Raw genomic sequence first — 21525 nt, 5'->3', positions numbered from 1 at the left:
AAGGGATCTGACACCATTCCTCCATACAGAATCTCTCCAAATCCTTCAAATTTCTAGGTCCACACTGCTGGACTCTCCTCTTCAGTTCACCCCAAAGGTTTTGGGGTTTCAGGTCAGGGGACTGGGATGGCCATCTCAGGATCTTAATTTTGTGGTCAGTAAACCCTTTTTGTGTTGATTGTGATGTATGTTTTGGATCATTGTCCTGCTGGAAGATCCAACCACGGCCCATTTTAAGCTTTCTGGCAGAGACAGTCAGGTTTCCATTTAATATCTATTGATATTTGATAGAGTCCGTGATGCTATGTATCCTAACAAAATGTCCAGGTCCTCTGGCAGAAAAACAGCCCAAAACTAAAGATCCACCATATTTAACCGTGGGCATGAGGTACTTTTCCATATGGCTACCTCTCTGTGTGCACCAAAACCACCTCTGGTGTTTATTGCCAAAAAGCTCTATTTTGGTTTCATCTGATCATAGAACCCGATCCCATTTGAAGTTCCAGTAGTGTCTGGCAAACTGAAGATGCTTGAGTTTGTTTTTGGATGGGAGTAGAGGTTTTTTTCTTGAATTACTTCCAAACAACTTGTGGTGATGTAGGTGACTTCAGATTGTAGTTTTGAAGACTTTCTGAACCCAAGATGCAACTAACTTCTGCAATTCTCCAGCTGTGATCCTTGAAGATTTTTTGGCCACTCAAACCATCCTCCACAGTGCGTTGAGACAATATAGACATACGTCATCTTCCAGGTTGATTCCAGTTGGTTCCAGTTGACTGGAACTTCTTAATTATTGCCCTGATGGTGGAAATAGGCATTACTTGAACCCCAGTAGCACTAGATTTTCCCTTACAGCACAGTAACAAATCCATGATTCCAAATTTTGATGTTACTATATCAAGGAGAAGGTTGGAGGATTTTCTTTGTTAAAAAACAAAACACATTTTAAGTCTGTTTATTATTAGATTTGGCATCCACTGTACAATTTCTGTGATAGTTGTTACTATAGCAACAGAAGGTCAACACCTTCTGAAATCAGATTTGACAAAACCACAGCACTGTATTGCTTCGTAATACTTCTAGGCTATATTTCTTACACAGACTATGTTTGAACATAAATGGGAAAATCGTTATCTTTTAAAAACAAACAAACAAAAAACATATAGGCTTGTCGTGAATGTTGGTTTTACAGCAGGAAGCTAAGGGTCGGAGTTACAGCTAAACAAAAGACTATTAAATGTAGACTACTATTAAATTAACCAAAATATTTTTTTTTTTAAATGTTTGTTCTTAAAAACGATAATGGTTTAATGTATTTAATGTACGTTATAGAATAAAACATGACACTAAAGGTTAGATAATGTGTCCTTATGGCGCGAGCGTGTGATCTGAAAAAAAGAAACGACCGTTATTTATGTCCACTGCGCAACGAATCAAAACTCGCGGAGGTCGATTCACTTACAAAGATTTGTTTGGATGAGTCGAATCAGTAAAGTAAATCTCAAAGGTGAGGCAAATCAGTAACAGCGCCCTCTGCTGGATACCTTATGTTTCTTTGCAAGTAATTTCAGAGCATGTCGTACAAATCCTATAAAATATACATAAATGGACGTAAAGCACATAATAGTCTAATTTAACAGGGAATAAAAATCTACTCATAGTAATATATATATATTTTTATATAGGCCTAATCATATCATGAAAATATTATAATCATGAAAAGAATGTTTATTATATTATTCTTTACTGTCCCTAATATGTAATCATGTTTAAAGACAAAAATCAGTTAAATAATATAATGAACATTTACAATATTTTAATATTTAGAGTATCTTAATGTATACAAAATATTAACTATTTCTCTCGCTTATGTTTAAATATCACCGTGTAACACTGACATAGTGCAGTCGGCCATATCCATGACTATTTTTAAAAAGTATGTAATTTATCTGCAAACACAAACTAAAAAAGACAAACATTTAAAATGTGATTTGTGCTCATGGTTTTTCACATAATTAAAAGTCATGCATGGAATTACACATGCAAATTCAAGTAAACACAACAAACATGTGGGAAATAGAACTACTTGCTCTATATGTTAAAAAAAAAAAAAAAAATTAATCATGTGGGGAAAAAATTGGAAAAATAAACACTGTGAAAAATGCATGAAATATTATGTGTCTAAAAACCTCAAGTCAGACATGTTCACAAGTCCCTGAGGTCCAAGTCCAAGTCAAGTCTCAAGTCACTGAGGTGGAGTCCAAATCAATTTCAAGTCTTTGAGGTCCAAGTCCAAGTCTCTAGTCTTTGAGGTAGAGACTAAGTCAAGTTTCAAGTCTTTGAGGTCCAAGTCCAAGTCAATAGTCTTTGAGGTGGAGTCCACGTCAAGTCTCAAGTCTTTGAGGTCCAAGTCCAAGTCTCTAGTCTCTGAGGTCGATTTCTATTCAAGTTTCAAGACTTTAAGGTTCAAGTCAAGTCTCAAGTCTTTGAGGTGGAGTCCAAGTCAAATTTCAAGTCTTTGAGGTCCAAGCAAAGTCTCGAGTCTTTGAGGCGGAGTCCAAGTCAAGTCTCGAGTCCTTGTCAGGTTTTAGCAATAGTTTGTTTACTTTACCATCCACTGTGAGAGCTTTGGAGGGCTAAAAGGTGTGGCACTCAAAAATAACTCTGAATTAAATTTCAAGTCATATTTATTGGAAATTCAGTTTGAAGCAATCTTACAGCATGACTAATGTGATTATTCTCCCTTCAAAGTGCCCTTCGGAGTAATGTGACCAGATGCAAATGGACCAAATGTAGGACATATAGTAAGTTTGTGTGGGACAATGGGGGACTTATTTCCGACACCCAAAGGCCTACCATTTTGATGTCTATCTAAATGAATAAGAAACATGTACACTCAGACCATTTATATTTATTTATATTTATGTCTTTTGTGTCAAACAATCTAACAAAGAGAAACATTACATTAAAAAAAAAAAGAGTGGGATTTCTATGGCTTGACTTCACGAGTACCCAGTTTGAGCAAAAGCCGAATCCCTTTGATGGCAGGCCTCGATACTTTCTCCACAGCCTTTGGATGACAACTGAAAAGGCGCTATATTCTTTATCTTTCTCTTCAGCGGTTTTATTGGGAGGTGCGCGCGCAGTCAGTGGAGGCTCGCGGTGCGGGGTCAGGCGGAAGTATAAACAAGGCTTTAGCTTCAAGAGGATGAAGTTGATGGTCCAGAAGCATCTGGAGCTTTTCTTTTAAGAAATCTGTCCATATTCTTTTGCACTACACACACATCGTCACACACTAATTATTAGGATAAAACACAGGCATACTGATGTTGACGTGCTGCTGACGGGTCGAGGGGGGTCGAGGGGGAGGGAATTATTATTTTGTGTGTCTGTGTTATTATTTCAGACATCAGATATTTATCATGTATATTAAATGTTTTATACACATTTTAGGATTTTAGAAATGTTTGAAGGATTTTTACACGGCACACCGGTTGGGAAACACTGCTATAGACACACGCGGCTCTGTGCTCTCTGTCTTTCGAGGCGCCCGTCTCAACCGTTTTTATTCTCACCTCTGTTCTGCATCACAGAGCATTCATTAGTATAATTCCCCAGGTGTGTAATTCTTACCACACACATTCTCCAGCTCCGACCTCCATTCACAAACCGGAGCTCGAGCTCGCTCCCGCTTCCAGTCTGTTCAAACTGTTTATTTCCAGGCAAAATGCGGGACATCATCTCAAGCTGCGGGACATACTGATAGGGAATGAATGAATGAGGAAGGAATAGAAACATGTGGTGTTTGATGCGGTCATGTGTGATAGTAAAGAGAAAACGCCAAACCAAAATGACTTGTGTTTTTCACGAGTCTTCAAGTCCAAGTCAAGTCGCAAGTAATTTTTTTTACGACTTAAGTGCGACTCGGGTTTCCATCTCTGCCTCAAATACAAGTTCATTTCACATAGGATATTCGTGACTTTTTACGAGTGCGATTTCAACTTTGGCCACACGATGTCCCCAAAACCAGGTTTAAAACTATAGTTTAATGCTAGTTACTAGTTGTTACTACTACTACTACTACTATTATTATCATCATCATAATCATCATCACCACTACTACCACCATTACTACTACTACCATTATCACTACTACGACTACTACGACTACTACTACTACTAGGGCTCCAACAAATCTTTTGTTTATTGTTTCAGTAACAGGGAAAGACACTTTAACCGAATGTCAAGTTAAAGTGTTTTATATACCTTTTATAATACAGATATAACTCCTATGTTTGGTACAGATCAATTATATTATTATGCCATATTTATATCCTTATAGATGTAAAAGTATAAAACATGCTTTTAGTATTGTATTAATTTGAAAGATATTACATAAAATGTAATAAGCATGTTGTGCATAATAAATTAAGACTACATGGGTTGCTCCTGAAACACTAAATAGAATAATAAATATTTAGCCACAGAGATCGATGCAGATGCATCTACATTCACTAGGAAACTTATTCTAGGGAAAGGTGATAAAAGATTTACAGGTTAAATCTGAAATACACATGAAATTGTTTTTTGTTAATTATACATTTTTTATTTATGTATCCAATACTGCATTAGGCAGTAAAGGCTAATTTTATTTTATTAAATCATCAAAGAGGGGAGGAACCCCCCCCCCCCCCCCCAAAAAAAAAAAAAAAAAAAAAAAAAAATACTTGGACAGACATAGCATTTAAAAAGCACACTGAAATAAACAGAGGTGAAGACAAATTGCCTGCAGCAATATATATTTTTAATTCAAAGTGAATTGACAATACATCATAATTTCTTTAATTTGACACTCACCAAATAATCACCAGGAAAACCCGCTTTTTTGTGACAAAGTACATAAGGCTTGGTCACATAGAAATCACTGAGAACCAGAGAAATAACGACTGAAAATTGTAAGAGACATTACACACAAGAAGAAAAAAAAAAAAAAGTTCCCAGTCCTCATATACTGAATATTGCACAGTGCAATGGCTACATGGCAAACTATTGTAGCGTAAAAGTAAATCAGAAGCAAAAAACAAATTAGAAAGCCACAAAAACCTACATGTATTAAAACAGTAACAGTTCCGATTTAGTAAATCAAGTCCACTTACTCTGAAGTCTAAATCTATTCTCTGATAACTTGAAGCGAGATTTAACTTCTACTAAAATATAACTTTGCAGAAAAAAAGGTTAATAGCTCAAAAGCGATCAAACCCAAACATTAGGATAGAAACTGGTATACAGTAGCACATGTGACAAATACCAAGACCCTGAATTTCTGTACACGTGTCTGTAAAGGGGGGGGGGTGGGTGTTCTTAATTCGAAAGAAAACACAGTCAAATAAAAACAAGCCAAATAGAATTGTTTGGTTTGATGGGAGTACTTTATCAGTTTCAACTTGATTAGTAAAAGTTTTGATGGATATGTGGATATGTATGCATGTGTGGGGCGGTCTGGGAAAACCTGATGGACCTTGCTCCCAAAAATTATGACAAATCTGGTTTAATTCTTTTCTTGCAAAAATACTTAAACTTTCTACTCAAGTTAAATATACACTACTGTGCAAGTCTTAGGCACCCTACAGTTTTTAATATAGAATTTTGTTACAGATGTTCATCTTATGACTTCAGCATTGCTGGGTCAGTGTTTATTTAAAAAAAAAAAAAAAAAAAAAAAAAAAAAAAAAAAGATTCCAAAAATTTCTTTTTGCAAAACAAAACAAAACAAAAAAAAGTATCTGCAAAATCTTATTACATTAAAAGAAGTATATTACTGTACACAAATATTTTTTATTGTGTATAAACTATATTGAGAGAATCTTTGCTTTAAAGCATTTCTTTACATGCGCCTAAGACTTCTGCACAGTACGGTGTTTTTATCCAAATGACATGGAAATATTTTATATAACCTTGCCTTGGTGTGTTCCTGCAAAAACCATGTTGCGTAAGGAGGCAATTGAACAGTAGCGGTGGTAAAAACAGTCAATCTGCTTAAACTTTGTTAGCCAAGTGTGATTTCCACACACAGTGAATATGAAGGTAGAAGCTGTTAGAGCTACAGAAAGAGAGAGAAAGTTAGTCCAGTGAGAGCTTACACTCTGTTATAAAATGTTTGAATGACCTAATAAAAAAGACATTCATAACAAGAAATGGGGAGGAGAAAAAAAAAAGAGAGAAAATAAACAAGTGGTTATTTTTGTGAACAGAGATCAGAGGTAGTGAAGTGAAGAAAATATCACGAAGTTTGTGTTTAAACGTCACTGATGAGAGAGATGATGAGGATGATGCTGATAATCAAAGTGAGAACTCATTTCCTGCTGTAAACTGCTTAATAATTCTTTAAAATTTGGCAGTAGAGCTGCTCATCAATCAGCAGATTAAAGTGTAGAGGTAGGCGCATCATCTTTCAGCAGAACTGGAATGAAATCTTTTAACTTTTTTTTTTATTATTTATTATATAAAATAAAAAAAAAAAAAAAAAAAAAAAAACTGTTCAAGAGCAATTTTCAGAACTATATTTAATAGCAAATGTGAAATTATGACCATGTGAAAGGTTTTCCCAGACTGTCACTCTTATACTTGCTTTAGTTTTAATTCTCCATTTTAGTTTTTGTAAGATCTCGTCTAAATGCAGATTTAAAACAACAAAAGTTTGTGATTTTGATGTAATGCATAATTATACAAATGTGTACTTGTCCCTAGTGCTACATGTTTAACATCGTGTATAAAAGTGAAATGATTTTGATTTCGTGGCTCTACACCACATTGTTTTTGGACCAAATCTCTAAGTACATTAAAGCAAATAACGTGCACATTGGCATGAATGTTGTGTCCCGTTGAATAGAGTTTGCGGCTTAAAGGACGAGGCTGTAAACTGCGGGATGGTGCTTATTCCAAGCTTATTACAATTACAGTGCACTTTATGTAAAGCTTCAATACGGGAAAGAGGACCACGTCAGCGGAACAGTAATGATCCCTGATAGCATTTCATTATTGGATTTCTGTTGTTGGATAATAGCCACAAAAAAGAGAAGAAAACAAGGCAAAGAAAGGAAGGAAAAAAGCAAACAAACAAACAAACAAACAAAAAAAAAAACCCACACACATCAAATGAAATGTACGGATTAAACATTTTAAATAATAATAATAAAAAAAAAATCTAATCTCTAAAGACATCACTGCATTGCATGCTTTTGGCGTGTGACTGCCAACTGACACAAACACTACTGAAGACAGAACTATAGCGGAGAAAAAACACACACACACACACACACACACACACTACTGGAAACCAGTGCATAACTAATCTTTCCACACTAAGAGGTCCAAAAGAGTGAAGAACACACGCAACACAAGATACAACACTTTAACTGACCTCACAAGCGAGAACAAGAGATCTGGGTCGCTGTGTGTGTGTGCGCGTGCACAGGACATAAAGGTCTGAAGCACATCTGAAAGGCACTAGTTTAGCGCTGCTCCTTCTACAGAGCAGAATACGGGCGTGTGACGATTTCCACACCAAGACCACGCTAAGGAGGAAAAAAAAAAGAAAAAAAGTCGCCGCTATACTACCCATGCATCCGGGAATTAATTCATATCAACAACGCGATCGTCGTATTAGCCGAATAAGTACACCAGGCATAGTCCATAAACATGGACTGATTGAAATCTAATTGAAAGTAAATGCTCAAGACTTTTGAAATACATGCTGATTAACAATAAGCACTGCAATTGATTATAAACAAGCAACACCACTTCTTCAACTCTGTGCAAGTGACAAACCGGAATAATGTACGATCTCATAGCGGCGCATTTTTCCTCCGTCTCAAACCGATCGATAGATAAACACATCCACAACAACAAAGTTAAACCTATCCAGCAAGCTATGCCTTATCGAGATACTAAATATATATATATATATATATATATATATATATATATATATATAGATAAACTTATATATATTTAGTATATGTATATAAACTTAATCTATATATCGAAACATACGATATACACCAATATGCATCTCATATGCAACGATGAGCCCCAAGATTACCATTAACACTACAGATAATACACAGATGTAAAACAAATGGATTGAGAAAAATCAGAAACAGAGAACACACCCGAAAAACACGACAAACCAAAACGTCCATCAATCGCAATACAGTAGTTACAATGACACTTCAAACAGAAAAGCAAAATATACATAGGCATTAAAACGGGTTCGATGCCGCTCAGTAGAGTAAAACCAAAAGAAAAACCTCACGTCTATCTTAAGGTCGTCGAAACGCACGTACAAAAAAAAAGAAAGCTAAGAACAAAGTTAAATCACTTTACCCTCACAGCATGATGAAGTGGCAATCAGTGAATAGCAGCTTATCTATGGTACATTCAAGGATAAACAAAATCATTAAACTTGCCAAAAAAGCTAAACATCAACCTCAACCTTTATACAGAGTAATCTTATTTTTTCTTTAATACATCCCCATCTAGAGTAATATCTGAGGTCTAGGCTAGAACAGTAGCTATGTCGCTTAAGAAATCAATTACTGTCTTTGGTGTAGCGAAAGCATTTTTAATATAATGATAGCAAAAGGAAAAAATTAAACACAAAGTAGGTTAGGAAAAAAACCAAACCAAAACAAAACAAACCATTTCTCCCTGACGGAATGTATCAATTTAAAATCAGCCAGCACTGAAAAGCTCAACGGTACGGTACGAGCGGAAACGAATCTCGCCACCTGCTTATAATAGATGGGGGGGGGGGGGATTGCACACAACCAACTCACACCTCAAAGTAGCACTAAATACTCCAACAATGACAGATCAACAGTTAAATACTGAAATCTCTGCACAAGCTAACAGGAAACCATGTCAGTGATTTAAAGAGCTATCTGCAGGTTAATGCCAATACCAAAAAAATAATACACATCTAATTCTAAAAAATTAGAATAAGGAATTAAAAAGCAAACACCCAGAAAGATGGATTGTATTGCAGTTGTGTTAAACAGTGTAAATACTGTTAGCATTAAGTGAAAGAGTAGCAACTGATCATCAAGTAGGAAATATAATCAGAACTGTATATAGTTCATTCGGTGAGAATGCTTGCTACAGCTGAGTAATCAAAAGGAAAACCACGCAGAAAAAAAACACAAACAAACAAAAAGAAAAAACAAAATTATAAAAAACACATCAGACCAGTGATTCCCCCATACACAGGGCACTTTAAATTAAACCCATCAAGAGAGGAATGGATCCGCTCGTCCGCCAAAACCCGAGCAGGTCAACGCCAAAAACTCCCTTGTAGACTGAACAGTGACGGGAAAAACCTGTAAGCCGTCTCCATAGCGAATGAAATGGGAATTTATTTTGGTATTCTACCTCTTGCTGGGTAGGTCTTCTCAAAAATGCAACATGTAAAAAAAATATTTAATACAGCAGGGGTGGAAGCGGGACGAAGAAATGCATAAGTCTCAACACTTACAGAACAAGCACAACAACAAATTCATGAAGAAAAATAAAAATAGGGAGAATTGAGAACATACACAATGTATTCGTGTCATTCGTAATCCACTTCGCAATAAGGGACGATAGATTTTAACACAACATTGAAATACAGATCGTACTTTGACTCACTAACAGAATAAAACCAGCCAAAATCAATCCTGACCAAAAAAAAAAAAAAAAAAAAAAAAAAGATAGCCTTAATGTATAAATCAAAAAAAAAAAAGTGAAATTTCAAGTCCTGTTGCAGTCATGTGAATGCAAGAGTGTCAGGTCACACCCTGCACAAACATTATTTTATTTATTTTTTTAAATAAGGCACTTTATGGGACCAGGTTACACTCCTACAAAAACACAAAGTGAGTTCTGAGTCTTGTGTTTCCTTCATGTAGAGTGTAGCAACCTTAAAATATGGGATGTTGTGTACAGGAGTTAACACTGGGAATGAAGGGGCACGAGCTTGTTACAAAAATACAGACATGTAACACCAACAAGAGGGAGTCTCTCTCACACACTCACTCACACACACACACACACGCACACGCACGTGGACCCTACCACCAGATGGCTGGGATGGCTTTACCAAGTCACATTTAGAAGGCAATATAGAAAAATAGCTATAGAGTGACAATATCCCATCATGCCCCTGTATACAGGAAAGGATTTAATGACTCAGTAAATGGGTGGAGGGGCAGGATTTTGGGTTATTCTTCTTTTCAATATCAAATGTGCAAAAGGCATGAAAAGTGAATTTTATCAATTCATATACCAAGTTTTCTTCCTTTTATTTCTTCCATGATACCTGTTTAGAATGCATTAAACCTCACGATTTTTGGAGACAAGAGTGTCTTATCAGTAAGGGCCCCTGGGGTTGGTGTTGATGTGTGTGTGTATATGTGTCAGATGTAGGGGTACTGGGGCAGTTTGGTGGGGCTGAGTGGGAAGCTTGTGTAGGCGGGCGAAGTTACGTACGAGTGCGGTGTGAACAGGGCTTTGAAGGCGGCCGGCGGGTGCAGCGTGGGTGAGGGCAGCAGGCGTGGGTCGATGCCCGGGTTGATACCCATGCTGATGCCCTGAGGCACCAGACTGTAGGTGGGTTGCAGCACGGGCCGTGGGGAGGGCAGCAGGTGGGCGACGGGGGCGGGAGGAGGATAGGAGAGCAGGGCGGGAGGGGCTGGGGGAGGAGCCTGGGCTGAGCGCGAGGGGCTGGCGTGAGGGAAGGTGTGGCCGTGCACCGTGGGAGGGATGAAGGCCTGCGGACGGCGAGGCTGGGTGTAGTTGCCGTTCCATTCGGTGTGACAGGAGTTGTAGTGCTGGACCTGGGAAGGTGAGAAGGACAAAACAAACAGTTAAAACCAGAAGAGTTAAAAGCTGAATATCCAAATCAAAGCGCTCAGATTTTATATACATAGAGTACTTTCATATAATTATGATAAATCAATAACATTGAAACAGCTATATAAACACCCGTTCCATCACTTTCTCTGAAACCTAATGAGAGCTTTTATCTGGGAAGCCACAGCATCCACTCTCATGAAAATCTTTAAACAACTGAGAAAAATAACACCTTCGGACCAATCAGATTTGAGAATCCAGTGCCAACATAGACATCAGTCTATGTCCATCACTACTGAAGTGTCTCCCTACTGAAAGGGCTGAATCTTACCAAAAGGTAAGAAAAAAAACAATCCCTCTGATATACAGTGATCTTGACAATGGCATAAAAGTCTAATGCGGTGATACAAGAAGGATGACAGGTGAAAAATACTGATCCTTCAGCGCTTGTGATTTCATGTGCTGTGTGTACATTTATTTATATCGCATAGCAACAGTACAGCAGATAATATAACAATTTATTTCACTCCAGCCAGGGTCAGGACTAGGTTATGATTTTATTAAATAAAAATTATGCGTGAAGAAATGTATGCATTCTCTATTGAAGTTCACATCTACAAAAGTCTTTTGTTTAATACAGCATCTATACTAGGAGTGTAATGATTGTATCAATCCAGATTGTCCACCGATTTTAAAAGGCAAAGAATGAAATTAATTGATTAACTTTCAATTATAATTGAATATAAATCTTTTATTACTGAAAAAAAAGAGACAGATGACCAGTGGGTAAATAATAATCCATATTTTTTTACTGGGTGATACCCCAGATTCTGAACAAAGCTGGTCACAGAATGATTGGAGGCTACTAAATTGATTTGCATCATAACATAGAAGAATCAGTGATGTTGTCCAGTATTGAATTGTTGCCTTAAGAATCAAAATCATATCGTATCATGTGGAAGCCTGAGGTTTACTAGGCCCACTCCTAATGGATTTGGCTACAATAAGATTTTTTTTTTTATTTAAATAAAAAAAATATTTTTTTTTAAGTGTTAAATCTATATGATTCATATACAGGGGTGATAATGGGAGACCTGGACTTTTCTAAATACATTCCACCACTAAATCGAGATCTCACTATATTGAGAAAGAGTAAGAGGGGTGCAAGAAAAGGCAGAGGGAGAGACCTGGCCATAGCCCAGAGGCTGCTGCTGCTGGAATGTCGAGGTGAACTTGTGCTGGCGGGGCAAACTCGGAGTGGAGTGCAGAGTCAATCGGCCGGGAGCGCATCGTCCTCGCAACTGGCACGATGACTCGAACACTGAGTGAGAGTGAGAGAGAGAGAGAGAGAGAGAGAGAGAGAGAGAGAGAGAGAGAGAGAGAACACACAGAAAAACAGCTAAGTAAAGGAAAACAATAAGCAAAATACTACAACACGGAAAAAAAATCAATGTGGAAGTTCACCACAATCATTAAAACCTAACAGTAAAGAAATAAGGTATCATATTTGCACATAAATATAGGTTGTGACTTTCTCCCTGTTGAAAACGGCTCACGGTTCGTCCACAATATTGCGTTTACTTTACAAGATTCATCACTCGATTCTGATATTTTGCTCGGATCTGATCTTTGTTATTAACATTCGTGTTTGTAAGTAAATCATAGCTGTTATCAGATTGAACATTAATATATTCGTAATCAAACGGTCATGTGCATGATCCATATGGCATATGTTTGCGAGACAATCCATCACCACAACAGAAAATGAGCAAAGAAAGTTTTCATCGCCGAGACGAAGTTTTATGGAGCTCGGCTGTGGCTCGTCAGCTGGAAAAGGCCAGATGGAGAGCGTTGATTGTTTTTGCAGCCATTACTCACACGTCTGTGATGAAAAATCTGTGGCTGCGAGAGAGAGAGGAGCCAGTGAATGTGCAATGAACTCTGATCTGAGCGTCCTTATAACAGTACCAAGCTCATGTATACAGTGCAATTTCTAAATTTAAATTTGGAAATATCTGATTTTTGCATTTACAGATCTGAGCGAGTTGATCTTGTAATGTAAACATAGCCCAAGTCATTGCCAGAAATAAATAAATAAATGCCACAAACAGGGGTGGACAAATAAATTCATTAGCTAGCCCACTGTGCAATCAAAAGCCCCAGTGTGCTAACCTTCCCATGTTACAAACTATAGAAAATAAGCAGGAACTTGAATCCCTTGGAGGGTCAACTTTCATACAAGATCAGTCTGCGTCCGCTTCTGATAATATCTCTGCTGATGAAGCATCATGTTTTCACACTCTCAACAAAGAGGCAGGAAGTCTCTGGCTAACATTTGAGCTATGTTGGCTCGTTACATGTAAAGACGTTACTTGAGCTCGTGTCTTCGTTTTCGAAGTGCGCATTGTGCTAACGTTAAGGAGTTGCGTCACAGTTTTGTGCTGTACTGTACTGCGTTTTGCTCAGTTTAGTCAGTTTCCACATCCTTTTGTGTTCCTGATCATGGAAAGATTGTTTAACGTCTGGTAACGCTAATCATTATGTTCAGGATAAATAGTTCCTACAAACAACCAAACCACATCCACAGTTTTTGTGTGTAGTGCAGCAAGACCCAATATGAATCAATCAGGGCATGTTATGTTTAATCGAATGCATCAAATAAGGATGGAAACATCAACGTGGGAAGTGTAGTTTTTCCATCTTTGGTTGTTGAGCGAATGAATAAATGCTGTATGAACAGTTGACTGAACCCACCTGTCTGCCTGGCAACGGTGAATGGAAAATGGATAACCTAGATAAACATGACGCAATGTAACAGGCATGCAATTTGTCCACCCCTGCCAAATATCAACCATGAACTGAAAAACACAGGAAATAAATCACTGGCTTGACAAATTCATTTGCCGCTGAATGCACGTTCATTTCAATATTACGCTTTCTAACGCATCTCAAACAGGTCACCCATCACAACCTAGTCCTCCGCTTTTAAAGTTACACTCCAACCTCAGACCTACACACTGCCAGTGTTTACTGTAGTTAAAGCGAGGATTTCTTCTGTTCCTTATGTCCTAATTGCATGCAGTCACACAATCAGCACACAAACAGAACTAATCTGGGAAAATAAAAGCAAATGGAGACATGAGGGGAGGACAGGAGAAGTCAGAAGGAGAAAAAAAGAGGGGAACCCCCCCCAAAGGCTTTTCACTCAACACTGGAATGCAGTGCACAAGACACACTGGTCACAGTGCACTCAATACCCATAATCACCTGCAACAGCCTCTGTGGTACCCTCCTGCCTCTCCCCTATGACCTGTAAAGCAGACATATGGGCTGTGACCATGTACACTCATAGACGCTGAACCGGAGTGTGAGCACCGCCATGTTTCTTGGTCCTCTCACAATGATGAATAAGTAAAGTGATAGTTTGTCCAAAAATAAAAGTTCACATAGCTTCCCCCTCCCACTTACCACAAAGTTGTTACCTCTAGATGCATTTAAAAGATACAAGTGATAACATTCAGCTAAATATGTTAGCGTGAAAATGCTCTAAAGCACTGTAAAATAGATGGAAGGAAGGTGAGGTCGGTCAGTGTGTTTGTGTTACCTCGGTTACCATGCTGCTGCTGGTTGTTATTGTTGTTGATCACTCTGAGCGGTGGCACCACCACCGTCCTGACAGCCGGTTTTATCGTTGTCTCTGTGCGCATGTTGCTCCGGCGTGTTTCAGCTTCCTGCTTCTGATTGGTGTTCAGAAAGCGCCTCTCAGGAAACGGACTACTGAGCGTGTCTGATGCTGGGGAGCCATCCACTGTGTCACAGCCGCTCTCGTGACCATCATCCTCAGACATGCTGGTGACACACAAACAAAAAAAGTCTGTTACAGAAAAGGTCATATTTTGTTTATTAGATCAGCAGCACCCTTTAGTGGGCAATTTTACAGACACACAGACTCAAATGTTTGGAGATATTTTTCTCATGATCTTAAAAACCTTTTGATCTGAAGGTGTATGATTAAATGTTTGAAATCGGTGTTACAGACAAAAATATAATTGTGCCGACGTATTCATTTCTTTCATTAGAAAACTAACATTTTATTTATAGAAAAATGTTTTTAAATGGATGACTTGGAGCGAAATATTCCGAAAAGCAGCCAATAAGTGTCCAGCGTAGGTGGGAACTCCTTTAATACTGTTTAAAAATCTCAGGGGGATTCCTCAAGAAATCGGTTGAGAAAATGCCAAGAATACATTTCTGGAAATTCTAGGCAAAAAGTGTGTCTAGAGAGTAGAGAGTGTGTGTATTTTTTATTTCTCTCTCTCTCTCTCTCTCTCTCTCACACACACACATACATAATATATACATACACACATACATATACATATATATATATATAAACACATATACATACATACATACATACTATATATATATATATATATATATATATATATATATATATATATATATATATATATATATATATATATATATATATATACACATATATATACACATATATACATATATATATATACATATATACATATATATACACATATATACATATATATATATATATACATATATATACACACACACACATAGAATACAGTTTAGAAGGTTGAACCAATTTTATGAGGCTTCACAATTTTGTGCAGTTGAATGTTCGATTCTGATTGGTGAGATGGCTATCACAGCAACAAGTTGTTTTGTTTTTTGTCTTATTAACTTCAAGAGAAACAAAGTGAGAGATTAGTGAGGAAATGACTCACTAACTTAATTTGTGGATATTCCACAGCATTATCTATGAATAAGCAAAAATTACATGTTTAACCAACTTTAACACAGTGTGTTCTAGTTGACTCAATCAAATAAGACTAAAAAAGCCCATTCTTCCAATAGAGTGTCCGTGTCTGTGTGTTACCTGTTTGGTCTCTTGCAGGGTGAGGGACTGGACTGAGCCGAGGCTGAGGAGCTCGTGCTCAGGCTGCTGTCTGGGCTGCTGAGTGAACACACACGATCCATATTCAGAGATCCTTTACATGCCTCACAATCTGGACTGCCCTTACATCTGAAACACACATATGCATCAAGCATTAAACATAGCACCGAGATGTGCCAACAGATCTCTGATAACTGAGGTTAAATAGCGTATTCAAAAGTAGAGGTCGACTGATAGTGGATTTTACTGATACCTATAACCAAGTAGGGCAGAACCTGCTGATAACCGATAGTTTTTAAAACTGAATGAAAACATAACACTCAAAGTAAATTATTGCTGAACTTTATTACAAAAATAAACAGTGCTGACTGCACCATGAAAATGTACTGCACTTTCTTTAACAAAATAAATATATAAATATATACTAACTATTAATAAATATTAAAGTAAATAAAAAGATTAACACCCCAAATAACAAAAATAGAGACATTCAAAATGAAATCAAAGAACACTTCAAATAACACAACCAAATTTGTCAGTGATAGTTTTTATTTCGCCTCTAGAGGCCGCTCTCGTACTGTTTAATGACAGCGGACCCTTCTCAGTTGCTTCTGCAATGGACGCAACCAGGACAAACTGTGTGTATTTTTGCGGATAATCATAATCGTTTATTGGTGCTGATTAATCCGCAAAACCAAATCAATCGGTCGACCTTTATTCAAAAGTGAATCATGTATGCACTCTAGTGCATAGAGCAGTTAGTTATTTTTTCGAGCCCTCTGTTGTCCGTTATGTGAATTGTAATTGCATTGAAAACATCCAAAAGCTGATTTTTTTTTGGTTACTGCATTCAGTTAATCCTAAAAGTTAATGTTTATGTCTTTGAACGGAAATCCTCTGTCCCTACTCTTGGCTGTTTATTAAACTCACGTGTTAGAGGAACACCTCTGCTCTTCTGTGTCCCTCTCGTCCTCATCCGTATCGCTGCTTATGCTAATGACGCTGACCGCTGGGCTCGGCGATTCGCCAATAACGATAGACTCTCGTTGCTGATTGGTTGCTAATAGCTGCTCGTTAGAGCCCTGCTCTTTCGTCTTACGGCAGCTCTCTCCCTCAGTCTCATCGATGCCATTTGGCTCCTTCTTGGGCTGTGACTCCGCCTCCCTGTCCCTAAGCCCCGCCTGTGGGTTTCGCAGGACGTCCTGTCTTTGAGTCTTTGGTGAGAGGCACACTGAAGTATGCATTTCTGTGTAGTGCAACATATTTAGACTCCTGCAAAACATGCAATCCTCCAATCAGATTAAAATGTAACATATGACTTTCTTAACTACACATGTTAACCATAATAACTTGCCTATTCTGACTGGGCTTGCCGCTCTTGTTGGCTGTAGCCTGAGGCCACACCACGTGAGCAATGCCTATGTTCACGGGCTGGTGCGCAGATACAGCCATCTGATTGGGCACGAGTGGTGGCGGCATCATGGAACCATAATGGCTGGTGTGTGAACGCACTTTCCTATGGAAAAGCAGAAAATATCAGAGATGGATATTATAAAATAACCATAACGGCACTGTGCCAAGATAGCACAGTAGGGTTAGCACCAATCAAGCATTTTTTGGGAATTCATAGCCAGTAGCAGCCCTTAGGAGATAACAATATGTTGTGCTTAAAAAAAAAAAAAAAAAAAAAAAAAAAAAAAACACTCCCATCTCTGATGTCTGTGCATGTGCTGTTTTGCCCAATTAAGAGAGACAGTGTATTAGTTTTTTCACTAGTCACCATACCCTAAAAGTGCATTCTCTTTTATTATCTGCTACATTAATTGTGTTGACTGCCTACATGTTAATTATAATGACAATTACACTGGGACGAACTAAGTAAGTCACTGTGGGATGCAACCAGACAGATAATTACAACATATGAAATGGGAGCTGGTGATTTTATGCTCGAGGTTGAAGCTCACTGATGTATATTTTTTATTTTTAGAAACCAAGAATCAGTCCTGTTATGAACAGTGCAAAAAAAGAGCACCAATTTAATCAAAATCACAAATTACATATTAAAGACATATAGATAGCTAGTAAAATTACCTATAAGAGACCGAGCACTTGCTAAAGAAAGGATAATGTAGGATATAACCACTGTGCAACTTACACCCTTCTACTTGCTGTGGGAAGTGTTTCTTACATAGCCAGGGGGTCTGCACCCCACTCCCCCGTTCAGTATTGGAAATAACATACCATTATTAAAGTTATATTTATTATTTAGTTCTTATAGTTATTGACTTGTTTGACTGGTCCCTTAAATGTAACTGGTTTAATCCAAAACCTCAATAACTCAAACTACATGTCAAACTATAAATAATGTCAAGTTAGACCTAGTGTTTTCAGTGGGTGTACAAATTTAAGAATAAAAAGCTCTATGGCTCCAATACACAGTCAAATTATTATTGTTCAAATTAACACAATGAGCGTGATCTTGGTGAAATTGGATTATGTTCCGAAATCTGCCCTGAGGAAGTCTGGGAAAATTATTTTACAGTTAAAGAGCACCGTGGCTGCAAGAGATTTGAATCCAGTCCCAGTGAGCCATGGTTCTACAGTACATACATAGGGCTCAAACCTTCCCCATTTAGCAACAACTTTGAAGATAATAATAAAGTTAAATCATGTAAATGAATGAACACAATATGCAGTGTTTTTGCTATAAACTAATCAGAATGATCAGACACAGTTTATTTTAGATGGTATGAGGAAGAACGCATAAGAGAAGCCAGGATCAGAATATATCTAGGCATGATTCAGTAAAAGTGGATGGTTGTGGGGAGTATTGTGTCCGAGTGTCTTACCCCCAGTCCCCTCTCCTCTGAGGGCAGGAGACAGTGTCTGAGGGTAGCGTGGTGGGTGGAGGAGGCACCTGCTGCCATGTGGGTACCAGGATTTGTGGAGTCCTGTTGGACCACGGCTGCTGCAAAAAAAAAAAAAAAAAAAAAACACAAAGAAAGACATCCTAATAAGGAATCAGAAACACTGAGAAATAAATCAATAGATTAATAGAAGACATTTCTGAGTATGCAGAACAAACACCACAGAACAAAACGTCCACTTTCTTGTCCTGAACCTGTGCAGGCGCTGAGAAAGTGTTCGTAACCCTACAGAAGACTGATGTGACTGTGTTTTACTCTGAATTCATTGGAAACGCTGCAGTTTAGGCATACAGGCTCTGACCTGTGCTATGACTCCTGGTCTGAGAGGTAAAGTCTGGATGGCTGGAGCTTGAGTCACCAGTGGCAGTGTATTATCCATCCGCACTGAATATCCTGACGGCTGGTTTGGGTTGGACCCAATTCCTGCAAAATGACAGATTATTATTGTTGGTTTTTTTTTAAAGATATAGTAATGCATATTATACCAAATCTCAACTTTTTAAAATTTATTTTTACAAATTTTTGTACTAAACAACAAGAGCCAAAAGAATGTTTATTTCCATGTGCGGGTTTATTTCAAAATGCTACCTTGAATGGCTGGTGGGCAAAGGATGAGCGTTTGCTGAAAAGACTCAGTGCAGCCAAACTGTGCACTTCCTGTCTGCAGGGGAATGCCAGGATGTACCACAGGTGGCGCAGGTGGAGCCAGAGCCTAGATCCAGAGACACAGAGACAAAGGTCATATTATAGTGTATTTCCCAGGAACACAAACAGTGACGTGTAAAATGCTAAACTGGCAGAATAGTAGTCAAAACATCGTCACTGTGCAGTATTACATATTTATACACGTGTAAAAGAAACAGGAACAATGCACAATGAAATCAAAAGCACAGGTCAGTATTAGATCTGACCATTTGGATCACTGAAAAATGTCATCCATTAATAAAAGCTGAAACAGAAGACTAATTTACTTAATCATATAAACACATTTTCTAAAAATGTCAGGTTTGTATACTTTAAGGAAATGCTCGAGTATGGGACAATGGAAGAATAAACAAAAACAAAGGAATACTCCTGTAATTTTAACTTACTTTACTTTCAACTAACTTTTTAACTTGCTGACCATATTTTTAGCACGCAAGATTTGAAACTTTTCCCAATACCGAGGGGGGGCCCGTATAATGGAAATCTAAGGGAGAGTGTTGGGGTGAGACAGATTTCTATTAAATGTTTTTGTGAAACTTTCATGAATTTCTCAAGCCAAAGCCGTTTCAAAATAAAGCTCTAAATGTGTATATTGGTCCTTTTAAACAGAAATAATTTCAAGGGGGAAAATATGTGGTTGTGTAAACGTGGAAAAACATCAACTGCTAGCTAATCAGACAGGAATTACACAAACCTCAGGAAAGTGCGAGTAATCAGAATCACTTTATACTCTATCATTTGGGAGGGGGGCAGGTAGTTGAAAGTTCATAAGAACTTTTATGATTTGACAAAAATTTCATACCTCCCTCACCCTAATACCTTTTAAGAGTGCAGCAGTTGTAGTTTAGGATTTGTGCTGGATAGCTGCATATTTTATTTATTAATAGAATACAACAACAGTCCCTTAGCATTTCGTTATCACAGAGGTCAAGTAAACAGTTTTCCGTATTAATTTCACTCTAGTCTGTCCATAATACATCCTGAGTGTAAAGTACCTGTGAATGCATGGAGGGTATTTTGTTGAAGACTGCGATGTTGGGGCCGCTGGGTAGTGTGACTGGTTTCATAAGAGGGGGCGGGGCTTTGTTGCGGTTCACCACATCATATGCGCTGCTCCTTGAGTGGCACATGTCCATAATGTGGAAACACGATTGCACGCTGTAGGGAACAGTGGACAAATTCTCCATTTACATGGAAAGTGAAATTGGGTGAAGTCTCATTTCATTCGAACTCTTGCATCATTGTCTGAACATGCAACAGTCAGACAAACTGTGAAATTTCAATTACTATTTCCACACGATCAGATTAGTGTGATTACAGACTGACAACATATAAAATAGATTTGCATTGCCAAAACATTTCAGTTCCAAAGTTATACCTGGCCCATATGAAATCTTACAAGACACCACAGTAGTGAGGCTAAACTTCTAAACATCTGTATTTACAATTTCATCCTTTTTTAAAAAAAAGTTTTTTAAATAAAAGTATTGTTACTGGTAGCTTTGTTCTGGTCCAATTAATTCGCTGATATTCCACATTTTTATGTAGATTTTAAGTAAACTATAGAATGTAAAGTCTAGCTAAATATTGTTAACACTTTTGGTGAATGAATAAAAATAACTTATTACCTTGCATGTTTTTTTTTGCGATTCAAACTACCACTTGTGTTTATTAGGTTTAAGGCAGTATAAAATTATACTCTAATACTCGTTAGTAAAAGAATGGAAAAATAATTTGTATTCTTTGCATTCTGAATCATTTTAATATGAAATGTTCTGTCTGAGCATACTGGTTGCTGTGTGGAAAGTCCAGTAAGTGCTGCATAGTGACGAAAGGGTGGTTGAGGGCGTCTGAAGGAGTGATTCGCTGGTCAGCGTCGATCAGCAACATCATCCTGAGCAGATCCACAAACTCTCGCCTGTCTGCTTTCTCCGCAAGCTGATCACAGCCCTCCATATTTAACACCAGGTTCACCTGAGAGACAGAGGCAAAATATGTACTGATCATCGTGCAATTTTATTAATCCATTGGGCCAGCTCAATTGCTGCAAAATACCCTTCTTTG

At 37.8% G+C, this 21525-nt stretch overlaps 1 protein-coding gene across 2 annotated transcripts in view; it reads right to left on the bottom strand.

Moving 5' to 3' along the window:
• Positions 1 to 4782: 4782 nt before the first annotated feature.
• Positions 4783 to 21525, bottom strand: part of hipk3a (homeodomain interacting protein kinase 3a) — a 69049-nt gene continuing 52306 nt past the window's right edge. Inside the window, exons 6-16 of one of the 2 annotated variants that reach the window (XM_017474384.3) lie at positions 21251 to 21435; positions 20457 to 20619; positions 19345 to 19468; positions 19058 to 19179; positions 18679 to 18797; positions 17184 to 17345; positions 16760 to 17101; positions 15812 to 15958; positions 14492 to 14736; positions 12075 to 12208; positions 4783 to 10871 (exon numbers count right to left, since the gene is read on the bottom strand). In XM_017474384.3, the coding sequence (XP_017329873.1) occupies positions 10452 to 10871; positions 12075 to 12208; positions 14492 to 14736; positions 15812 to 15958; positions 16760 to 17101; positions 17184 to 17345; positions 18679 to 18797; positions 19058 to 19179; positions 19345 to 19468; positions 20457 to 20619; positions 21251 to 21435 (2163 nt within the window). In that variant the 3' untranslated portion in view covers positions 4783 to 10451. The remainder of the gene's footprint in view (positions 10872 to 12074; positions 12209 to 14491; positions 14737 to 15811; positions 15959 to 16759; positions 17102 to 17183; positions 17346 to 18678; positions 18798 to 19057; positions 19180 to 19344; positions 19469 to 20456; positions 20620 to 21250; positions 21436 to 21525) is intronic. The other variant, XM_017474385.3, reaches the window with a different exon arrangement.

This window comes from Ictalurus punctatus, chromosome 8, assembly GCF_001660625.3.
Source record: "Ictalurus punctatus breed USDA103 chromosome 8, Coco_2.0, whole genome shotgun sequence".
NCBI lineage: Eukaryota > Metazoa > Chordata > Actinopteri > Siluriformes > Ictaluridae > Ictalurus > Ictalurus punctatus.
This window is presented reverse-complemented; position numbering and strand designations above follow the sequence as displayed.